This window comes from Dromaius novaehollandiae, chromosome 2 (genome assembly GCF_036370855.1).
Source record: "Dromaius novaehollandiae isolate bDroNov1 chromosome 2, bDroNov1.hap1, whole genome shotgun sequence".
Taxonomy (NCBI): Eukaryota; Metazoa; Chordata; class Aves; order Casuariiformes; family Dromaiidae; genus Dromaius; species Dromaius novaehollandiae.
In genome coordinates this window covers 583,772-606,482 of record NC_088099.1, presented here as the reverse complement: position 1 = coordinate 606,482, position 22,711 = coordinate 583,772, and the positions used below count along the sequence as shown (strand labels likewise).

Here is a 22,711-nt window from a genome sequence, read left to right as displayed (position 1 = left end):
AGAGGCTCCCCGGGAGGAGGAGGAGGGAGCCGGGCTGCGCGGCGAGGGGACGCCCCGGACCGCTCCCAGCTGATGCTCCGGCGATGCTCGAGCCGGGCTGGACGGGACCTGGCTGGCCTTGGCCCCGTTGCAGGCTGCTCCCTTCCCGGGGGCCTGGGCCTGCGGGACCCCCTGCCCGGTCCCCAGCCATGCGCGGCTGCAGCCAGTCCCCAGCTCCTGCCCTGCCGGCAGCCGCTTCGCAGGCGCTGGACTCTGCAGCCGGGCTCACGAGCTCTGCTGCAAATCCGTCCCGTTACTGCAAATCCATCCCATTACTGCAAATCCGTCCCGTTACTGCAAATCCGTCCCATTACTGCAAATCCGTCCCGTTACTGCAAATCTGTCCCGTTACTGCAAATCCGTCCCATTCTCAGGACACTGGCGAGCAAAGCCGGCAGCCTCGGCACGCGCCCCCGCGAGACCCCCGCCCGTGGGGCAGGGGCGGCCTCGAGCCGGCACAGGGCAGAGGCTGTGCGCAGGGAAGGTGCTGCTGCAGGGGCCCAGCCCCGGCCGGGGCAGCAGCCGTGTTCACGGGGGCCTGGGGCTGCTGCGGGTTCCTTCCCGTGCACCGGCCCCGGCCCGGTGCATCCCCCCCACGCCACACCGGGACTCCCCGCCGCGAGGCCGCCATGGGGAAGCAGCCGGGAGCTCCCCGGGGCCGAGGCAGTGGCTGGGGGCGGCGCGGGGCCCGGGGCCCCGGTGGGGCTGCAGTGGGGTGGGCGCCCGTCGGGACCCCCGTCCTGCCCGGCGGGGCGTCTCCGGCCCCTGCTGCCCGCGTGGGGCGGGGGGTCCGGGCAGCCCTGCTCCCCCACCGGGGCTGTGCGGCGGGGACGGCCCCGGTGCCCGTGGCGAGGTGCAGCCCTGCTCCGGGGCTGCAGAGGCACCTCCACACCGGGGGCACTGGCCCGGGGGGAGCAGGGGGCACCGGGGGGGAGCAGGGGCAGGGGCTCGGGGAGCAGGGGCTGGGGCTGTGGGGGGACAGGGCCCAGGGGGAGCTGGGAGTGCGGAGCCGGGGGGAGCAGCAGGCTGGGGGGAGCAGGGGGCACAGAGCTGGGGGCAGCCCGGAGCTGGGAGCAGTGGGGAGCACAGGGGGCTGGGACCGGGGGGAGCAGCAGGCCAGGGGGAGCAGGAGGCTGCAGCTGGGGGGAGCAGGGGGCTGGGGGGAGCAGGGGGCCAGGGGCAGTGGGGCGCACAGGTCACTGGGACTGGGGGGAGCAGGGGGCTGGGGGGAGCGGGGTGCACGGAGCCGGGGGAGCAGGGGGTCGGGACTGGGGGGAGCAGCGAGCCGGGGGGAGCCGGGAGATGGGACTGGGGGGAGCCGGGGGCCGGGGGGAGCGGGGAGCCAGGATGGAGGGAGCCGGGACCGGGGGGAGCCGGGGGCCGGGCGCGCTGCGGCCCCCCGGGCGGGGCGGGGCGGGGGCGGCGCGGGGGGCGGCGCGGTGCCGGCGGCGCGCGGAGCCGCAGAGCGCGAGCGGCTGCTGCCGGCGCGACGCGTCCCGGGGGCGGCGGCGGCAGCGGCGGCGGCTCGGCGCAGGGCGGCGGCGCAGCCGGAGCCCGAGCCCGGGCCCGGGCGGGCGGCGATGGGCGGCGGGCGGGGGCGGCCGGGGGCCGCGGGCGGCCCGGCGCGGCGGCGCGGGGGCTGAGGGCGGCGGGGCGGCCGCCGGCGGCGGCAGCATGAGGGGCGGCTCGGAGGGCAGCGGCGAGGCGGAGGCGCCGTCCAGCCTGCAGGCGTTCGCCAACAGCTCCTCGCTGCACGGCATCAGCCACATCTTCGCCTACGGGGCCGTGTCGCTGCGCCGCGTGCTCTGGAGCCTCTTCTTCCTGGGCTCGCTGGGGCTGCTGCTGCTGGTGTGCGCCGAGCGCGTCGCCTACTTCCTCACCTACCCGCACGTCACCAAGCTGGACGAGGTGGCCGTGCCCAACCTCACCTTCCCGGCCATCACCATCTGCAACCTCAACGAGTTCCGCTTCTCCAAGATCACCCGCAACGACATGTACCACGTGGGCGAGCTGCTGGCGCTGCTCAACGACCGCTACGAGATCAGCAACCCGCAGCTGGCCGAGCCCGACGTCCTGGCCGCCCTGCGCGACAAGGCCAACTTCAAGAACTTCAAGGCGAAGCCCTTCAGCATGGCCGAGTTCTACAACCGCACGGGCCACGACCTGGCCGACATGCTGCTGCAGTGCTCCTTCCGCGGCGCCAACTGCACCGCCCGCAACTTCACCGTGGTGAGTGCCGGCCCTGGGGGCCGCTGCCGGCACCGGGGCGAGCGGGGGCCCCTCGGTGCCCCGCCGGCCCCCGGCGCTGCCGCTGCCCCCCAGCATTCGGGGCCCGTCCGTGCCCCCGCAGAGCCCCGGTGCAGCAGGGCGCCAGGGGCTGGGGACAGCCCGGAGGAGCCGTGCCGTGCTGTGCCATGCCGTGCCGGGGGACCGGGGCAGGTGCAGACCCACGGCATCGCCCGGGGTGGTCGTCCCCCGCGGGGTCCCACGGGGCAGGGGGGCACGCGCGCCGCGGAGGGGCGTTTTGGGGAGACGTGCTGTGCTCCAGCACACGGGCAGCCTGCGCCCGCCCGCGCCTCTGCCCTTGAGTCCCCGGCGCGGCTGCTGCGAGCTCGGATGCGCTGCTCAAGCGGCAGTTATCCGCTTAGCACGTCTTGGCGCAAGGAATTAATCTTAATCCACAGCTGGGGTTAGCGGCATCGCTGCCCAGCGGCGCACTGCGCTCCAGCCCCATCCTTCTCCCCGCCGCTGCCTTCGAGGCAGGACGAGGCAGCAGCAGCCGCAAGTTTCCAACCCCGTGAGAGCCAGTTCGTCCCCGGGGCCGGCGTTGGGGCCGGCGTGTGCCCCACGGGGCGTGTGGGCCCCTTGCTCCGAGTGCCGGCGGTGCCTGGGGACCCCCCGCCTGCCGCTCGCCGCGTCTCCACGAGTTTTGTGCACGTGAGCCGGCTCTGCCCCGTTGCCCTTTCGCGGCCGAGCAGCTGCTGGGAGCGAGCGATGGAGCCGGGGACTCGTCCCCGAGCGCCGGTGGCCCCGGTACCCGGCCGGTCCCCGCTGCAGCCAGCCCGGGGCACCCGAGGCGGGGGCCGTTCCCAAGGCCTGGGCTGGGTCCGGCCCCGCATGCGGTTGTCATGGCTGGGGTGGCACGGGGCTCCCTGCCGTGGGGCTGGCGGGGCTGTGGCCTCGCGCAGGGTTGGGGGGCTCCAGGGACCCCCCTAAACTGGGATGCAGAGCCAAGAGGTGCTCTGGGCCAGGCAGCCCCAGCGTGCAGGGATGGGAGGTCCAGGGTGCAGGGCCAGGAGGCCCCGATGTGCAGGACTGGGATGTCCCCAAGGTGCAGGGCTGGGATGTCCCCAAGGTGCAGGACCAGGAGGTCCCAGGGTGCAGGGCTGGGATGTCCCCGGGACGCTGTGCCGGGAGGTCCAGGGTGCAGGACCAGGAGGTTCAGGGTGCACCACCCGCCCTGGCCCCGTGGCCGGGCAGCCTGGGGTGTGGGGAGCCGGGGGGTTCGGTGCCTGGGGCCGTGGGCCCTTCCCCCCCCCCAGCCCCCCACCTCTGGGCCCAGCACGTCCCTGCGCCGGGCAGCCGGTTGCCATGGCATCCTCTCCCCCTCGCCTGTCTTCCTGGGCAGCGGGTTGCCATGGCGATGGCTCCCCTATTTCGGAGCAGCCCGTTGCCGCAGCAGCGCTCCCCTCCCTCGCCCCCCTCGCCCGGCACTGCGGGACCGCTGAGCCCTGCTGGGATGGGGGCTGCCCCACGGCCGGGGGGCCCCGAGGCGCCGGCCCGGCCCTCCTCACCCCACGGGGGCAGTTACGGCCCCCAGGTCTAGGGCAGGGCCCCGTGTCCCCCCCACGCCTCCCCTCCCCAGGGATGTGGGGCTGGGGATGCGCCAGCGGGGACGGGTGCACCCATGGGGATGGGGGTCCCGAAGCGGGGCGGTGGGGGCTGCGGCTGGGGCTGGGGGTCGGACCGGGGCTTGGCTATGGGGGGGAAAATGCTGCATCTCCGGTGGGGAATGGGGCGTCCAGCGGGGGCCTTGCTGGTGTCGGCCCGGGGAGGGGCAGCTCCGGGACACTGGGCCCCCCCAGCCCATGCACTGGTGCATTCAGCCCCTTCCCCTGGCATCGGCTGCGTGGGGGGGGGGCTGGACGGGGGCCCCGGCTGCGGGGCGGGGGTCTCTGCCAGTGGGTCTCTGCCCCATGGCAGCGGTGACCGCGGCTGCCCGTCGCCCTCCCCACCCGCGTGTCCCCGCGTCCCCCGAGCGCCGGCGCGCGCCGCGCTGAAACCCAATCTGCCTGCAGAGCCGCGGCGCGGGGCCCGGGCGCGCACCATGGCCGCGGAGCTGCCGGCACCGGGCCGCCGACCCGGCCGCCTTTGCCTGCACCCGGCACCCTGCACCCGGCACCCGCCTGGCCTCGCCGGGCACCTGGCTGCTGCCGGCCGGGCGGTGGGTCCGGCGCAGAGCCGCGGCCTCGTCTTCTCCACCGTCACCTCTGCAGCTGCCCCCGCGCCCGGCGCTCCCGTCTCCCCCCACGACCCGCTCCGGCCGGGCACGGAGCCGCTGGCCGTGCGCCTGGATGGCTTCCCTGCTACCTGCGGGCGCTGGGGCAGCCCGCCGACCTCGCCCGCTTCTTCCCCAGCGAGAGCTACGACCTGGGCGCCTTCCGCCAGCGCCGGGCACCCCCTCCGCGACGTGCCGCTGCCGCGGCCGGGACTGCGGCCCCGAGAACTGCACCGCCGTGAGTGCCGGGCACCCGGCAGCCCCATCCCGGGCGGCTGTGCACCGGGAGCGGCTGTGCCCGGGCAGGACCCGCAGCGTCCCCATCCCCATCCCCATCCCCATCCCCATCCCCATCCCAGGCAGCCGTGCACGGGGAGCAGCCCTGCCTGGGCAGGACCCGCGTCATCCCCATCCCCATCCCCACTCCCAGTGTCCGTGCCCCAGGAGCAGCTCTGTCCGGGCAGGAGCTGCAGCATCCCCATCCCTATCCCCATCCCCATCCCCATCCCGGGTGTCTGTGACCTGGGAGCGGCTCAGCCCAGGCAGGACCCTCAGCATCCCCATCCCTATCCCCATCCCCGGTGTCCATGCCCCGGAGCGGCTCTGCCCAGGCAGGGCTCGGGGCTCGGGCAGGACCCGGTGGGGCTGTGCAGGCTGCGGGTCTCAGGGCACAGTGCCAGCACGGCCCCCGCCACCCTGCTCGGTCCCTGAGCCCCGCGCAGCTCGGTGCATGCTCCCGGGAGGCTCCTGCTGCCGGCTGGGCGCCCGTGGGGGCTGTCGGGCGACGCTGGCTGCAGCTGTGCAGCCGGGGGCTGGGGGCCGGGGCCGGGGCCGGGGCAGGCAGAGTGCAGCAGGAGCCCGGCCGGGGTCTCGGCCTGCCTGAGCTGCTCGGGGGTCCAGCAGAGCTGGGGACACCGCACCAGGGCTCCAGCGCCCGCAGGCTGCAGCCCCACAGCCCCGAAAATGGCCCTAGGACCGGCCTAAAGTGCGGAGAGCTGAATGCACCAGCCCCTTCCCTGCGCATGGACTGCCTGGGGCCCAGGGAGCCCACACTGGGGCCGTGTGGGGCACTGGGAGCCTGCACTGGGGCCGTGTGGGGCACTGGGATGCTGCACTGGGACCATGCAGGGCACTGGGGTCGTGCACTGGGGCTATGATGCACTGGGGCTGTGTGGGGTCCTGGAAGCCTGCACTGGGGCCGTGTGGGGCAGCGGGATCATGCACTGGGGCTGTGTGGGGCACTGGGATGCTACCCTGGGACCATGTGGGGCACTGGGATCGTGCACTGGGGCTGTGTGGGGAGCTAGAAGCCTGCAACAGGGCTGTGTGGGGCACTGGGATCCTGCAACGAGGCTGTGTGGGGCATTGGAATGCTGCACTGGGGCCGTGTGGGGCACTGGGATCATGCACTGGGGCTGTGTGGGGCACTGGGATGCTACCCTGGGACCATGTGGGGCACTGGGAGCCTGCAACAGGGCCGTGTGGGGCACTGGGATTGTGTACTGGGGCCATGTGGGGTGCTAGAAGCCTGCAAGGGGGCCGTGTGGGGCACTGGGCTCGTGCACTGGGGCTGTGTGGGGCACTGGAAGCCTGCATCGGTGCCATGTGGGGTGCCCGGGCCTACGTCAAGGCATCTTGGGCATGGGGCGCCTGCAATGAGGCTGTGTGGGGCACAGGGTGCTGCAGGGGGGCCGTGTGGGGCAGCATGTTGGGGCCAGGTGGGGTGCTGGGGTGCTGCTCCAGGGCCGTGGCGGGTGCAGCGTGGCCGTGGGGGGCCAGGGCCGGCTCCGTGCCCCCCCAGCGCCCCGAGGCCCCGCCCTGCCGGCCACCCCCCGGCCCCGCGCTGGGGCTGAGCCGCCGTGCCGCGCCGCCCCACAGATCTTCACCCGCCTGGGCAAGTGCTACACCTTCAACTCGGGGGAGCCGGGCACGGAGCTGCTGACCACGCTGCAGGGCGGCGCGGGCAACGGCCTGGAGCTGATGCTCAACATCCAGCAGGAAGAATACCTGCCCGTGTGGGGCGACACGGGTGAGCCGGGCCCCGCGCCCCGCCGCCGGCCGCCCCCCGCCGCCCCCTGACCCGGCCCTGCCTTGCAGACGAGACCTCCTACGAGGCGGGCGTGAAGGTGCAGATCCACAGCCAGGAGGAGCCGCCCTTCATCGACCAGCTGGGCTTCGGCGTGGCGCCCGGCTTCCAGACCTTCGTGTCCTGCCAGCAGCAGCGGGTATCCGCGGTGCTGCCCGCGCCCTGCCGCCCTGGGGGGCTGCTCCCAGCGCCGCCCCCGCGTCGGCCCCACATCCGCCCCCTGCATCACCCTCTGCATCGTGCCCTGCATCTGCCCCCTGCATCACCCTCCCTGCATCACGCTCCGTCTGCCCCCTGCATCATCCCCACATCCACCCCCATCGCGCCCCACAGCCATCCCCTGCATTGCCCCCCACAGCAACATCATGCCCTGCATCCGCCCCCCCATCGCGCTGTGTCTACCCCCTGCATCATCCCTGCACCCACCTGCCCACACTGCACCCTGCATCGTACCCCACATCCCTCCCCTGCATTGCACTCTGCATCTACCCTCCGCATCATCCCTGCACTGCACCCCACATCTGACCCCTGCATTGCGCCCCACATCTGACCCCTGCATTGCGCCCCACATCTGACCCCTGCATTGCACTCTGCGTCTGCCCCCCCTGCATCATTGCTGCATTGCACCCCACATCTGCACCCTGCATTGCACCCATCTGCACCCTGCATTGCGCCCCACATCCGTCCCCTGCATTGCATCCTGCATCCAACCCCTATATTGCACTCTACATCTGTCCCCCTGCATTGCACCCCACATCCGCACCCTGCATCGCGCCCCACATCCGTCCCCTGCATTGCACCCCACATCCACCCGCTGCATTGTGCCACACATCTGCCCCCGCCATCTCACCTCGCATCCACCCCCCTGCATCCCACCCCACATCTGATCGCTGCATCCCACCCCACATTCGCGCCCCGCATCACCCCCCGGCATTGCCCCCCCCATCCACCCGCTGCATCGCCCCCGTCGCGGCGCCAGGGCCGCTCGGTCCCCGGCTCCCGCCGCCCCGGCAGCCTCCCGCTGAACAGACCGCCGGCAGGGGCGGCCCCGGCTCGCGCAGCCCGACGCCTAAATTTAGGTGCCTGGAGTGGGTGTCTCCACGCGTGCCGGCGCGCGGTGGGGAGCGCAGCCCGCCGCGGCCCCCTTCCTCCCGGCAACCCGCGTCGCAGCCCCGCGGCCGGGGCCGGGCCGATGCCGTGTTTTCCTTAGCCAGCGGCGCGGCAGCTGGTGTACCTCCCGCCGCCCTGGGGGGACTGCAAGGCCACCCCCATCGAGTCGGACTTCTTCACCAACTACAGCATCACCGCCTGCCGCCTCGACTGCGAGACCCGCTACCTGGCCGAGAACTGCAACTGCCGCATGGTGCACATGCCCGGTGAGCGCCGCCGGGCCGGGGGGGCCGGGGGGGCCGGGGGGGCCGGGAGCCGGGGCGCCCCGTGCGACCGGAGCCGCTCTCCCGCAGGCAACGCCAACGTCTGCACCCCGGAGCAGTACAAGGAGTGTGCCGACCCGGCGCTGGGTACGTACCGGGGCGGCGTGCGGGGACCGCGGGGGTCCCGCGGGCCCCCCCGTCCCACCGCGGCCCCCCCGCCCCGTCCCCAGACTTCCTGGTGAAGAAGGACAGCGAGTACTGCGCCTGCCGCACGCCCTGCGACATGGTGCGCTACGGCAAAGAGCTCTCCATGGTGAAGATCCCCAGCAAGGCCTCCGCCAAGTACCTGGCCAAGAAGTTCAACAAGACGGAGCAGTACATCGCGTGAGCGCCGCGCGGCACCCCCCAGCCCGGCAGCCCCCCGGCACCGCGGGAACCCGGCGGCACGGCACCCCCCAGCCTGGCAGCCCCCCGGCACCGCGGGAACCCGGCGGCACGGCACCCCCCAGCCCGGCAGCCCCCCGGCACCGCGGGAACCCGGCGGCACGGCACCCCCCAGCCCGGCAGCCCCCCGGCACCGCGGGAACCCGGCGGCACGGCACCCCCCAGCCCGGCAGCCCCCCGGCACCGCGGGAACCCGGCGGCATGGCACGGCATGGCACAGCATGCCACGGCATGGCACGGCACGGCACGGCACGGCACGGCACAACCTTGCATGCCCCCAGCACTGCTCCCCCCCCTCCACCCAAGGGGCAGCGCGCTCCTCCCCGGAGGATGTGGCCCCTCCAGGGGCAACGCTGCCTCACGCGTCCCTCCGTCCCGCATCTGCCCGTCCCCTCCAGGGAGAACGTGCTGGTCCTGGACATCTTCTTCGAGGCCCTGAACTACGAGACGATCGAGCAGAAGAAGGCGTACGAGGTGGCGGGGCTGCTGGGTGAGTGCGGGGGGCCGGGGGCCGGGCCGGGGGCGGGGGGGGGGGGGGAGCCGCTCCCTGACCCGCCTCGCTGCCCCAGGCGACATCGGCGGGCAGATGGGGCTCTTCATCGGCGCCAGCCTCCTCACCATCCTGGAGATCTTCGACTACCTGTACGAGGTGAGGGCGGGCGGCACGCGCCCGCCGCCCCCAGCACGGCACGTTCCCGCGGCTCCCGGCAGGGCCGTGCCCCCGAGGGACGATGACCCCCCGGCCACGCTCCCGCAGCACCCGCCCCATTGCTGCAAATGCAGCCCCCAGCACCCCCCTGCCCCGGCCCCCCCCCGGCCCCCCAGCCCCAGCTGAGCACGCTGCCCCCGGGACGGGGGGCTCTGACCGCGTCTCTCCCCAGGTGTTTCGGGACAAACTCCTCAGCCTCTACAAGGACAAGAAAAGGACCCAGCGCAGCGACAGCAGCACCCTGGTAACCGGCCCCCCCAACCCCCCCGGCCCCGGGGCCAGGCGCCCCGTGAGCCCCGTCCTGGGCACGGCCCTGCTGCCCCCGAGCCCCCGTGGCCCGGCTGGCCCTGCCTGGGGGCTGCCCCTGCGCAGGGCTCAGCCCGGCCCCCCACGTCCCCCCCGCACCCGCCCCGGGCTCCGGGCCCCCCCGCCCCTGCCAGCCCCGCGGCCCCGCCGGCGCGGGGAGCCTCGCGCCTCATCTCACCCCATCTGCTGCTCGGCCTCATGCTGCCCGGCCCCGGCTCCCATCACCGCTTGGACCCCGCGCGCCTCATGGTCTCCTCTCTGTCCGTCTGTCTGTCTGTCCGCCCGCCCGCGCCGCCCTCCCCCGCGGCCCGCCAGGAGCATCCGGCCGTCCCGGGCAGCCCTGCCGGCGCGTTCCCGCCGGGGCCCAGGTAGAGATCCTGTCCCGTCCCGTCCCGTCCCCGGCCCCGGGCCCCGGGGAGGGGGGACCGCCGTGGGGCAGCCGCCCGCGGGGCCGGACCCTGCGGCCGGGACCCGGGGGCAGCAGGGGCGGGGAAGACGCGGCCACGCTCCCCGCACGCGGACCCCAGGGCCCCACGCGACGTCGGCATGGCTCCCCCCCGCCTTCCTCCATCCCAGGCTTTTCTCGGCATCATCCCCGGAGCCGGTGGCGCGGGGGCTGCCCGGCCTCCCCCGCCGGCTCCGCTCCCATCGTCATGCATCGCTCCCCGGCACCCCGCCCCGGGGTCCCCGCTGTGCCGGGAGGCCCCCACGCCCTGCCCGGGGACGGGGACACCGCGCCAGCCAGCGTGGCACGGGGGGAGGCAGGTGCTGCCCCACGGGGCTCGGAGCAGCCCCGGGGCCCGGGGAATGGGGCGGGCCGCGCCGGGGCAGGCCGGGGAGAGCCGGGGGGGCTGCGGACGGCAGCGCGGCCCCCGGGCCGCCCCCGACGCCCGTCCCCATGCCGCCCCCAGAGCGCCTGCCACCCCCTGCGCGGCCACTCGGACAGCCTCGGCTTCGCCCCGAACATGCTACCTCGTCACCCGGCTCTAGGCACCTTCGAGGAGTTCGCCTGCTGAGGGGCGACCGCGGCGCGGAGCCGGCCCCCGCGGCGAGCTGTGCTCTGCCCCGCGGGGCCCGGGGCTGGGGGGGCCGGGGGGGGGGCACCCCACGCGCCCGCGGGGCCGGCGCCGGGCTCCCGGCCGGGCTGGGCCTGCCTCCGCCCCGCCGCCGCTCCGGGCCCCCCGGGGCCGCGCGTCCCCCCCGTCCGCGTACCTGCATGTGCCGCTTGCGCCCCGCGCGCCCCCGCCCCGCCGACGCCCCGCAGCTCCCGCTCGCCTGCTCAGGGCGCCCGCAAACCATTAAAGATCTGTCCTGACTCCGCGGCTCCCGCTGTGCTGCTGCCTGGGGGGGGGGCGGGGCGGGGGGGTCTGCGCCCTCCCCGGGGCAGCCGCGGGTGGCCGTGGGGGGACGCGGAGCTGGCAGCGGCGCTGGCCTGCCCGGCCCCAGGACACCGGGGCAGCAACGCGGGGGCTCGGCTCCGCCAGCCCCTCCTGGGCCGCGGGGGGGCCTCGGGGGGGCCAGCGTGTCGCTGCAGGGCGTCCGTGCAGCCCGAAGCGCGGTCCCGGCTCCCCCCCACGGAGGAACGCCGCGGGCTCCGGGATTGGGAAGCTCCTTACGGAGTTACCACGTCCGCACATTCGCCCGCGGACGGGAGCACGGTACGGAGAGAGACGCAGCGCCGGCCCCCGCCCCGGGCAGCGGACGCCCCGGGTCCCATCTGCCGCAACGCTGGGGCACGGGCTGGCGCAGAGAACCGGTCGCTCTTGTCTCGACATCGCTGCTGCTGCTGCTGCTGCAGAGCTGCCGCTGCCAAGGCGCGTCGGGCAACGCCGCCCCGGGAGCTGCCCACGGGGGAAACGGCCTCGCGCACCTGCACGGGGGAAAAGGGGGCGAAAAGGGCAGAAGGCGGCTGCTAGGGGAACCGCCCGCGTGGCACCAACCGCCCGTACTCATCTGCCATCTGCCCAGGAGCAGGACACCCCCCCCCCCCCCCCCCAGCCCGTTTCTGGAAGGTTCCGGGAGGGCGGACTGCGCGTGTCGGCTAATCTGCATGGGGGGGAGGGGGCACCGCCCAGGGGCGGGGCAGGAGCCTATAAAAGCTGCAGACCGGGGGGGCTGGTTTGTGAGGACTGGAGGTTTGGAGCTGAGTCAGCGGACTGTTGTCGGACTCGGAGTGGCGGTACCCAGTTTATTTTCTCCTTTTCCAACTTTCTCTGTCTTTTCCCTCTCCCCTTCGCCTTTCCCCACCTTTTCTCCCCACTCTGTTGAAAATAACGTTACAAGGTTGTAGGATATTTGACCGGTTTTAGGGTCTTAATCTCGTCCTTGGGATCGTAACGGAGCCTTCCCGCTGTCGGATCGGGACACCTAACTGGCGTCACGGGCAGGATCCCCTGAGACGAGCGTGTCGTACAACCTTGGGGTGCGGTGACCGCTCAGTGAGTGCGGAGGTGTTCAGTGTCCTGCTCCGGGGTTCGGCCTCCTGAGGGCGGATAGGGAACTGGGACTGCAAGGCGTGACCCCCTCGGGACGACGTCCCCTTGGTAGGACATCTTGTGGTAGCTTACCGTTTGCCCTCCCGGGAGCGTATGGGGGAAACGTGGACTCCTGTAAGGTTTGGCCCTCTCGGGACGAAATCCCCTTAGTAGGATACGGCCGCCCAGAAGCAGGTGGTTTTTGTGAGGAGATGGAGAAATTGTACGACCTTTTGGAAGTAGACTGTTTTTGCCCCCGGGACGAGACTGGGCACGGGACCATTGGTCCCGGTTGCAAAGCATAGTGGGCCGGATAGCGGTCTCGTAAAAAGAAGCTAAGAAAGGCAGAGGGAAAGCTGTTGTTTGCTAGGAGCGTGCCTGGCAGCGGCGGTGGGGACAGGCCCGAGCGGGCGCCTCGTCAGGCGGAGGCTGCGGCTGCCGCGCTGCGAGCGGTGCCAACAAGAGCAGCTACGGGAGACGCGGCGGGCGCTGGAGGAGGAGGAGAAGCGCCAGGGCCCGGCACTGAAAGAGGAGCCAAGAAACCAGCTCCTGAGGGAGGAGAGGCCCTCGCCGAGACTGAGGTGCTGCTCGAGGGAGGAGGGGTACGCCAAATGTACCCCCAGAGGGACCTAAGAGACTAAAGGAGGCCGTGGACGCCCCCCCCCATATGTGCCCACTAGTCCAAATGGAATATGTATACGGGGACGACAGCGACAACCGCCCCCAGGTTGTTACCAAAGAAATCCCTCTCACAGCTACGGAACTGGCCAAGCTGCGAAGGGGTTTTGCCAGAACGGCTGGGGAATCCGAAACCGAGTACGTGTGGAGGGTATCCCTGTCGGGGGGGGGGGATCCTGCTACTGGAAAAGGGGGCAGAGGGATGTTGGGGCCCGGGCGTGATCCTGACGACGGGCGATCGCCGAGCCCCGTGGTCCCTGACTCAGAGGGCCGCGTACTGGGCGGGGGGGCTGAACCCTTTGGGGGGGGTCCCCTAGCTATAACAGGTTCCGTCGGTCGGTTGCTGGAAGTGTACAAAAGGCAGCTTGTCTGCAAGTGATGAGCGATCGGGAACCCAAGCCCAGCCTGAGCTCCCCGATGTCATTGCCGGTGGATCCCGAGCGGATGACGCCCCTAATATGGGGACTTCCCGATTCCCTGAAACCTACTGGGATCCAGTTGCAGGGGAGAATCCAAGATGTGCCCCGCGAGGAGAGGATCGCGGCTGCCCTGGAGGGGATGGTAACCCCCGAGCATGGGCGGCTGGGGGAAAGGCGTGGACCTGGGGGGAGGTAGCCCAGGAATTGATCAGTTATGGGAGGAAATAGGGGCCAGTCGGCCGGGCTTCCCAAAGGGTGGGAACTAGGGCCGTGCGGGCGGCAGAGCCAGCAAACGAGCCGCTGGCATTTTCCGGGAGGAGCCCAGACTTATCCCTGACCCGGCAGGGACTGTGGCAGCTGGGGCTGCAAAAAGGCGTGCCCCGACACTTGATGGACGGGCTCCCGGCCAAAAAACTAGAGCTGCTGGTACGGAGGTGGTCTGGACAGGGACCCCCCCCCCCCCCCCCCCGACCGAACCCACCCCCCGCGCCGGCGTTAAACGTGGGGGGGGAGTTCGAGGGGGACGAAAGGGCGGTGGGAAAACTGGCTCCTCCGTCCCCTCAGGGTGCGGGGGGAGGCGGAGGGCGGATGTTTATAACACAGCTCACCTGCAATAACAAGGGAGATCTGTTAATCACCGTAGCGGTGGGGCCGGGGAGAAGGCCCGTAACCTTTCTAATTGACACAGGGGCCCAAATTACAGCGCTAACACGGAGTGAGGCAGAACGGTGTGGCATCTCGGTCCCCTCCAAACACCTAATAGTTTTACATGCCCTGGGGAAGACCCGGACTGTGCCCATGACCCCGGTATTGGAGGACCTGAAAAACCAGGGAGTTGTGACCCGGCACAGTCCCCCTTCCATTCCCCTGTGTGGCCAGGTCGAAAACCAGACGGTAGCTGGAGACTAACCGTAGACTGTCGGTGATTAAATAACAATACAGGCCCATTGACGGCCGCTGTGCCAAACATTGCTGAATTAATAGCGACTATCCAGGAGCAGTCCCACCCTGTGATGGCAACAATCGAGGTCAAAGACATGTTTTTTATGGTCCCTTTGCAGCCTGAGGACCAAGAGCGTTTTGCCTTCACGTGGGAGGGACAGCAGTACACGGTCAGGTCACCCGACTGCCTCGGGTACAAGCACTCCCCTACGCTAGCACAAGAGCTCGAAACTGTCCCCGTACAGGCGGGAGTCAAAATTTACCAATAGAGATGATGTGCTCGTGGGAGGGAGCCAGGTAGAGGAGGTTGAGAAAACGCAGCGCGACATTATTGCTCACCTAGAGCAGACAGGGCTGACAATTCTGCCCAAAAAGATCCAAACTCCCTGCAGTGAAGTAAAATTTCTGGGAATTTGGTGGAGGGGGGGGGGGGATGACCTGCATTCCCCCGGATACCCTGTCCTCGTTGGACTCAGTTAAAATGCCGCAGTCCAAAAAGGACCTGCAACACGCTCTAGGGCTGCTTGTGTTTTGGAGGAAGCACATTCCCAATTTTTCAATTATTGCCAGGCCGTTATATGACTTACTACGGAAAAGGGCTCACTGGGAGCGGACCTCGGTCCCCGATGAGGCATTGCGGCTGCTGGTTTTTGAGGCGAACGCCTACCAAGCTTTGGGGCCAGTCCACCCCACCGACCCTATCCAGATCGAATGGGGGTTTGCCCGGACCGGACTCTCTGTCCACCTGTGGCAGAAGGGGCCAGAGGGGCCTGCACGGCCCATCGGGTTTTATTCACGCAGCTTCAAAGACGCTGAAAAGCGGTACACCACGTGGGAGAAGGGGCTGTTCGTGGTCAGCCTTGCTCTAAGGGAGGCTGAACGGAGTATTTGAAAGCAACCCCTAGCTCTCCGGGGTCCGTTTAAGGTGACCAAAGCGGTCCTGGCAGGGACCTGGCCCCTGGCGGGGTGGCTCAGAGCCTCCGTACGAACATGGTACGCACAAATAGAGCACTATTGCGAAATCTTCTCTGTAACGGAGGGAGCCGCTAAAGTTTTAGATATACAAGATGAAGCACACTTGAATAAAGAAGCCCCCCGACTCCCCCCTATAATTCAAGTAGCTCCCCCATTTTCCGATCAGATCCTAAATGCATGGTTCAGAGACGCTTCCTCGAAGCGGGAAGGGAAAACCTGGAGATACCGGGCTGTGGTGCTCCAAGTGGGGACCGAGGAGCAGATCGCAGGTGGGAGAGCTGGCTGCAGTGTGGAGCGTGTTCCAACGCGAAAGCCAGGCTACTTCCCCTGTGCACATCTGCACGGACTCACATGCGGTGTTCGAAGGCTGCACGGAATGGCTTCCTTTTTGGGAGCAAAACGGCTGGGAGGTTAATGGAATACCAGTCTGGCAGAAGGAGAGGTGCAATTGCAAGACAGGGAGAATTTGCGGTGGCATGGGTGGCTTCCCACCAACAAGACAATACCCCGGCGGGCCTGTGGAATGCTGAAGTAGACGAATTAGCTCAGTTAGCTCCGTTACAAAGTGCCCAGGTGCAAGAGAACTGGGAGTACTTTATAGAATGGCTGCACGTAAAAAGGAGGCACTCAGCGATCAACGATTTCCTCTGCGAGGCACAAGCTCGGGGATGGCCGGTCACTAGAGAGGATTGCAAAACTTGCATATCCTCTTGCGAGCAATGCCGTGTCCGTTTGGACAGGCTCCCCTAGAAAATGAGGCCTGGCAGGTCGACTACATCGGGCTGTTCGGAAAATTGCCAGGGAAATGTTATGTGCTGGTGGGAGTCGAAATAGTATCTGGACTTGCGCAAGCCCGGGCCTGCACCAAGGCGACCGGGGAGAACACGGTGAGGGCCCTCAAGGAAAGGCTCCGAACCTTTCCCAAACCACAGGCTATTCCGTCTGATAACGGCTTGCATTTCACTGCAAAAACAGTCCAGGAGTGGGCAGCTCGGAAGGAATTTTGTGGGTGTTCCACACCCCATGCTACCCGCAAGCAAACGGGATTGTGGAGCGAACCAACGGGTTGCTCTAGCGCTTTTTAAAACTGCACAAACCAGGATGGGCTGAGCGGGTGGGGGAGGCAGTGACCAGCATCAATAGCCGCTGGGGAACGAATGGATGCCCCAAAATTGCAGTATTTTGCCCACAAGCCCCAACAATTGTACCCGTCTCCCAGAGCTCCGATCCCCCTGATATCCCATCCCATTCCCCCGGCCAACCTGTTTTGGTCGAACTTCCCACCGTGGGAGCCGTACCGCTCGTATTAGACACCCCAATAAATAAATATACTTGGAGAGCAAAAGATGCTAGTGGGAAAACCCACAAGATTCACAGAAAATGGATTATTCCCTCCTCCTGACCCGAGGAGCGAGTTTGTTCTTATTGGTGTTTTCAAGGGCAGTGGTCTGACCAAGATGCACCTACTGCCCTGGACCATCCTGATTCAAGGATGCATCCATGAGGGCGATGAATGACCACCCCCTCTACCTTCCCCCAACCCATTTAATCCCTTCGAGAACAACGAGTTTGTGTTGCTGGCGAAAGCAGTAAGCCAAACTCTCAATTTAAGCCACTGCTGAGTTTGCAGAGGACCATTAGGGTTATCAAGCCGGCCAGGGATGTCCACACCCCTCACCCCAGACCAGATCGTAAGCAATTATAGCGAAACCGTGGATGACATGTGAGATGACAGTGGGACCTGGCCAATTCAGTTTCCAGCCACGGGGCAGTATTGTTTAAACCGTACCGAGGAGGGAGGGGTTGAAGTGGGGGAAAGTAAGTGTCGATGGACGCTCACTCGTAAGGCACTCGATAAGACAGGAATCTCCACCTATGGACGTGGCTCGATGAAACGGGGCGCAATCGGGGATTTGAGGGAATACTGGTCAAACAAAAACAAAACTTTAACTCTCCAGCGACCCAATTATTCCCCTTATAAGCAAACCTGCAAAAGGAAAGACACTTCTGGGGCTTGGTATTGTACTGGCCGAATAGGTGATGGGGCAACCACGTTTTTCAGCCCTCTGGGTGACAGATGCAACTTACTTTCAATTCCCACCAGGGATAAACGGGCCATTTGCTCAGGGCATTGGAGCTAAGAAGGGGCATTATTGGATCTGCGGACACACAGCATATAAATTTTTACCTGTGGGGTGGTTGGGAATTTGTTATATAGGGATTATCAGACCTTTGTTTTTCCTTTTACCAGAAACAGGCGGACCTCGGTTAGGCATAAAGGTATATGAGAACCTTGGAGACAGAAGTGTTGCCCATAAGACGCGATCCATTGAGGTAGATTTGGGTGGGACGCAAAAATGGGGAAATAATGAGTGGCCTCCTGAACGAATAATTCAACATTATGGGCCTGCAACCTGGAATCCTAATGAGCCAATATCGGGGGGCAAGAGAATCAATTTATAACCTAAATTGAATAATCAGACTACAAGCGGCTCTGGAAATTACTACCAGTAAAACTGCTGGTGCAGTAGATCTTTTAACTTGGCAGTCCCAACAGATGCGCATGGCAATCCTTCAGTACCGCATGGTTTTAGACTACCTGTTAGCTGAAGAGGGAGGAGTGTGTGGGAAATTAAATATTTCTAACTGCTGTTTGGAAATAGATGATGTAGGCAAAGTAGTCCTCCAGTTAACCAAAGATATCAGAAAAATAGCCCACGTCCCCGTCCAAACCTGGAACGGCTGGAGTGGCGATTTGTGGTCCTGGTTACTGGGGGCACCGTGGGTGAAACAGTTAATACTGTATTTGTTAGGTGCAATTGCTGCCTTAATGTCCTTACCTTGTGTAATTCCTTGTTTTGTTCAATTAATCCGACATGTTGTGTCAAATATGCAGTTTGTTCCTACCACCTCGCCCGATGGCGTAAAGAAAATCCGTGCCGTCCATCGGCCACAGCCAACCACAGTACCCATCATTTAAACCCATTCCCAGTTTCTCCTGAAGGAGGAAATTGCATATTGACATCCACAGCACATTTGCCAGCTGTTTTATGCCTACTGTAACAATCCTACCTCGTTATCTCAGTTTTGATGTCTGTTCTGTGAAGTTAAATGTTGTTAAAGTTGTTAAAGAATAAGCTTGCATTGAGCAACACCTCTGTTTAATCACTGTTAAGCACTTTATTTTTTTTTTACCCAAACCCATGTTGTTCCTTTTATCCTTCCCGTGACTTCCCCCTGCCCCTAATTCTCTCTTCCTTCCTTCCTTCCTTCCTTCCTCTCTCTCTCTCTCTCTCTCTCTCCTGCTGCCAAGGTGCAATGTTGGGTCACGGGGTGGAGCAGAGAACCGGTCACTTTTGTCTTGACATCGCTGCTGCTGCTGCTGCTGCAGAGCTGCCGCTGCCAAGGCGCGTCGGGCAACGCCGCCCCGGGAGCTGCCCACGGGGGAAACGGCCTCGCGCACCTGCACGGGGGAAAAGGGGGCGAAAAGGGCAGAAGGCGGCTGCTAGGGGAACCGCCCGCGTGGCACCAACCGCCCGTACTCATCTGCCATCTGCCCAGGAGCAGGAGACACACACCCCCCCCCCGCCCCCAGGCCGTTTCTGGAAGGTTCCGGGAGGGCGGACTGCGCATGCCGGCTAATCTGCATGGGGGGGGAGGGGGCACCGCCCAGGGGCGGGGCAGGAGCCTATAAAAACTGCAGCCGGGGGGGGACTGGGGGGGCTGGTTTGCGAGGACTGGAGATCTCGGGTGGTCAGTGGAACATCGTCGGACTCGGAGTGGCGGTACCCAGTTTCTTTTCTCCTTTTCCAACTTTCTCTGTCTTTTCCCCTCACCCTTGTTCCCTCTCCCCTTCGCCTTTCCCCACCTTTTCTCCCCACTCTGTTGAAAATAAAGTTAAAAGGTTGTAGGATATTTGACCGGTTTTAGGGTCTTAATCTTGTCCTTGGGATTGTAACGAAACCTTCCCGATACTGGATCGGGACACGGGGGGAGCAGGGAGAAGGTGGGGAGGGAGCAGGGACAGCAGCCACCCACCTGAGGGCAGCAGGAGACCTCCCCCCCCCCCCCCCCCAGGTACGGAGGGTCCTGCCCCTCCGCCGGCTCTGCGGCTCCCCGGGGTCCGGGCCGGCGGAGGGAGGTGGCAGCAGCTGCTCCTCTGGGCTCGGAGCCTCACGCGGCTCTGCGGGCCCGGGGGAGCCTCCCCCTCCTGCCCGCCAGACCGGAGAGCCGGGAGCAGTCCCCATCCCGCTGCCGGGCGTGGGAGGCAGGGAAGGCAGAGCCAATCCCCCAGCGACTGGGGCAGAACCGGGAATTGCAATCGGTTAAAAACCTAATAAATACTGGGAAGGGGCAATGGTTCTGGGTGCTGGCACTCTGTGCCTCACCGCGTCCCCGTCCCCCCCGGCCGCCGCGGGGGCCGTCCCCCCCCCGGGAGCCGGGGCGCTGCCCCCAGCGCGGCGCGGGAGCGGCCAGCGCTCGGCCGGCTCTAGGGCGGGCAGAAGTCCGTGAAGTAGGGGTGCTGCAGAGCCTCCTCCGCCGATATTCGCTGCACCGGGTTGCACTTGAGCAGGTTCTGGGGGCGGCAAGAGGAGGGCGGTGAGGCCGAGGGGGGGGCGAGCCACGGGCTCTGCCTTCCCCAACCGCGCCACGAACAGCCCAGAAACGTGCCGGGGGCTGAAGGAGCCCACGGGCTGCAGGGACGCGGCAGCCTTCCCTCTGCGGGCCCGGGGGCTCCCGGGGCGGCCCGGCCTCCGGCTCCCCCCTCCGTGGCAGCGGGGAAGGGAAGGTCGGCTGCTCGTAGCCTACGCACAGCACAGCGGTGACGCGGGGTACGAGGCAGCCCAGAGACCACGGGGAGAGACATCAACCGCTTTAACAAGTCAAGAATCCTTCTCCTTTCTCCAAAATCTGCCTGGGCACCTGCACGGGGGGCAGGGAAGGAGGAAGGATAACACTCACCTGCAGCAGGTCCCGGCCCGTGGCGTTCAGCTTGGGCACCACGTTCACCAGCGACGTCGTGGCGGGGTACATGGGGTACGGCTGCGAGAGACCGACACGAGACCTGGGGGCTGAGCCCGCGGCCCGGCCCTGCCCTCCGCCGCCGCCCGCGCCTCACCTTGTAGTCCGGCAGCTTGGCCATGGCGGGCCACTGCTCCTCCGTGGGGGTTCCCAGCAGCGTGGGACAGCAGCAGTCAAGGGCCACCTCTCCAGCCCGCGCCCGGGAGCCTCTGGGGCCAGGGAAGCAGCCTCCGCCCCAGCCCCTGGACCAGAGCTCCCTGTTCCCGCACCAGCACGAGGCCTCCTCGCCCCAGCCACGGCGACCCGCACCCGCGAGCGCACGCAGCCCTGGCAGAGCTCTCCTCCCGCAGCCGTGCCCAGGAGAAACACGCGGCCCCCTTCTCCCGCCACGAGCCCCACCGCGGCACCAGAAGGATATCGGAAAATCCTTTTCAGCTGGTCGTCTACATCGTTCCCGGGGAACAGGGGCCGCCCAGCGTTAGCCAGCTCTAGGGAGAGAGAAGTGGGATGAGCCCTGGAGGCCCTAGAGCCCTTGTGGGACAGGCCCCCCCCCCGCCACAGGAGCTGCCCAGCCCAGCTACCTGCGAAGATGCAGCCGGCTGACCACATGTCTATGGAAGTGGAGTAGAGCTTGGCGCCGAAGAGCACATCTGGGGGCCGGTACCACAGAGTGACGACCTGCGCAGAGACACAGATGAGGACGGCACTCCCCTGCCCGTCTGCGGGTGCCTCCCCCCGCACCAGCCCTGTCAGCCCTCGTGTCCAGCAAAAGCGGACGGGGGCACATCCAAACTGCCCGGGCGCACGGCTAGAAGAGCGGATCTGCTGCAGCCTGGACCACCAGGGCTGGCCCAAGGGCAGCGTGAGGGGCACCGAACTGCAGGGAAGGGGACGAGTTGCACTAGGGGAGCAGTGAAGCAGCATTCGCCGCGCAGCCAACACGGCCCCCGAGGTAACGTCGCGCTGCAAGGGACAGGGGAGCTGCTCGGCGAGGCGCGGCTACGAAGCCCTCCCGCAGGAGGAAGCCTGTGGCAGAAATCCCACGAACTTCCCGACTCACCTCTGCCGAGTAACAGCGCACAGGGATGCCAAAGGCCCGGGCCAAGCCAAAGTCAGCCAGTTTGAGCTCCCCATTCTGCAGCGAAAGCACAGTATCAGCAGGACACAGTATCAGCAGGAGAGGCTCGATCCCCACTGCCTGCCGCGCGCCTTGGAGCCAGCAGCAGTTACTGCTCCAAGCCTTCCCCCTTTCTCAGTGACCAAAAACAAGGCAGAGCCGCGAACTCCTGGCGGCCACGTGCTCCGCCAGCACAACGCCCTGCTCGGTTCAGCCGGGGCATCTCCTGCCCGAGTGCGCAGCCCGTGCCGTGACGCACTCCCCTCGCCCCAGGCCTGGCCCAGCCACTCACTCTGTTAATGAGAAGGTTCTGGGGCTTGAGGTCCCTGTGCAGGACGTTGCGGCTGTGGCAGAAAGCAAGTCCCTTCAGCAGCTGGTACATGAAAGACTGAAGGAGAGAGCAGAGGCGTGAGCAGGACACGTCGGCCTGTGCAGCGCCCCAGCCTGACCCTCGTGGCGTGTTCTCGATAGTCCTAGACGCAGCAGCTAGCGCAGGAAAAGCACCGCGTCCTCCCGAGGGCTTCCCAGAGTCCCCCGCCCCACACACACCTTAACGATCTCCGGATCCAAGTCCCCGTTGCAGCTATCAAAGTACTTCTTCAGGTCCTGGGAGGAGGAAAGCAAAGCCGGCGTGAGGGTGCAGTGGAGATGGGGCGCTGCGGGCCGCACTGGCGGCACCGGCTTCGGCGCTCCCGGCCACTCACCTGGTCGCAGAACTCGAACACCAGCGTCAGCTTCTTGTCGCTGTGCAGGACATCGTGGAGCCTGGAAGGGGAAGGGCAGCGCCGTGATGCCGGGCCCGCCCGGTGCCAGGGCAAGGGCCGCCACCACGGCACGGGCGGCGCTCCCACGCGAGCACAGCTGTACCGGCCCATCCCAGCAGAGGGTCCCGGTCCCGGTCCCCATCCCAGCCCCGGTCCCGTCCTTGCCTGACGATGTTCTTGTGCTTGAGCTCCTTGAGGAGGCAGATCTCGCGCAGCGCCGAGCTGGGCACGCCCTGGGCAGGGGAGAGCAGAGCCGAGGGGGGCCGGCGGCGGCGGGGGGGGGTCAGGGCACGGGCCGGCCCGCCGCCCCCGCCGCCACACGTCGCCCCTCACCTCGTCGTCGTCGTCCAGACGCACCCGCTTCAGCGCCACGATCTCGTGCGTCTCCCGGTTCTTGGCCTTGAACACCGTCCCGTAGGTGCCTGCGGGCAGCCGGGTCACTGCCGAAGAGGGGCCGCCGGCCCCCCCCCGCGGCCGGCCCCGCCGCCCCCGGCCCCCGCGGCCCGCCGGCCCCGCACCTTCCCCGATCTTCTCCAGCTTCTCGTATTTCTGCATGGCGCCGCGCTCCGCACCGGGCCCGCCGGACTGCGCCTCCCCGCCCGGCCGCGCCTCCCGGCAGCCCCCGCGCCGCGCCGCACCTCCCGGCAGCCCCCGCGCCGCGCACCCCCCCCCCCACCGGCGGCCCCGCACGGACTACAGCTCCCGGCAGCCCCCGCGCCGACTACAGCTCCCGGCAGCCCCCGCGCTGCCGCGCACGCGCCTCCCGGCACCCCCGGCAGCTCCCGCGCCATTGCGCACGCGCCTCCCGGCAGCCCCCGCGCGGACTACGGCTCCCGGCAGCCCCCGCGCTGCGGAGTGCCGCGGG

General features: G+C 67.7%; 2 protein-coding genes and 1 pseudogene across 8 annotated transcripts; 2 read left to right on the top strand and 1 right to left on the bottom strand.

The window, feature by feature from the left end:
* Positions 1-1,682: 1,682 nt before the first annotated feature.
* ASIC3 (acid sensing ion channel subunit 3) lies at positions 1,683-10,547 on the top strand. 6 transcript variants are annotated; one of them, XM_064505537.1, is made up of 12 exons: positions 1,683-2,268; positions 4,677-4,775; positions 6,416-6,566; positions 6,635-6,762; positions 7,834-7,999; positions 8,087-8,143; positions 8,227-8,380; positions 8,839-8,930; positions 9,010-9,089; positions 9,322-9,393; positions 9,771-9,823; positions 10,367-10,514. In XM_064505537.1, the coding sequence occupies exons 1-12, from the start codon at positions 1,714-1,716 to the stop codon at positions 10,443-10,445; spliced, it is 1,686 nt and encodes a 561-aa protein (XP_064361607.1). In that variant the 5' UTR covers positions 1,683-1,713; the 3' UTR covers positions 10,446-10,514. The 6 variants fall into 6 exon arrangements, with proteins under 6 accessions (XP_064361607.1, XP_064361610.1, XP_064361608.1 ...); XM_064505540.1 differs by having other exon boundaries at positions 1,684-2,268; positions 7,923-7,999; positions 10,367-10,547; XM_064505538.1 differs by having other exon boundaries at positions 1,684-2,268; positions 7,849-7,999.
* Positions 10,548-12,141: 1,594 nt separating this feature from the next.
* LOC135327661 (uncharacterized) lies at positions 12,142-16,460 on the top strand (annotated as a pseudogene).
* A 1,544-nt stretch (positions 16,461-18,004) lies between these two features.
* Positions 18,005-22,508, bottom strand: CDK5 (cyclin dependent kinase 5). 2 transcript variants are annotated; one of them, XM_064505536.1, is made up of 12 exons: positions 22,365-22,508; positions 22,180-22,268; positions 22,012-22,079; positions 21,787-21,847; positions 21,632-21,688; positions 21,375-21,470; positions 21,026-21,100; positions 20,547-20,643; positions 20,384-20,453; positions 20,063-20,123; positions 19,906-19,986; positions 18,005-18,406 (listed from the first exon to the last, which is right to left on the bottom strand). In XM_064505536.1, the coding sequence occupies exons 1-12, from the start codon at positions 22,399-22,401 to the stop codon at positions 18,020-18,022; spliced, it is 1,179 nt and encodes a 392-aa protein (XP_064361606.1). In that variant the 5' UTR covers positions 22,402-22,508; the 3' UTR covers positions 18,005-18,019. The 2 variants fall into 2 exon arrangements, with proteins under 2 accessions (XP_064361606.1, XP_064361605.1); XM_064505535.1 differs by lacking the exon at positions 18,005-18,406 and adding an exon at positions 19,294-19,519 and having other exon boundaries at positions 22,365-22,505.
* Between the last annotated feature and the right edge of the window lie 203 nt (positions 22,509-22,711).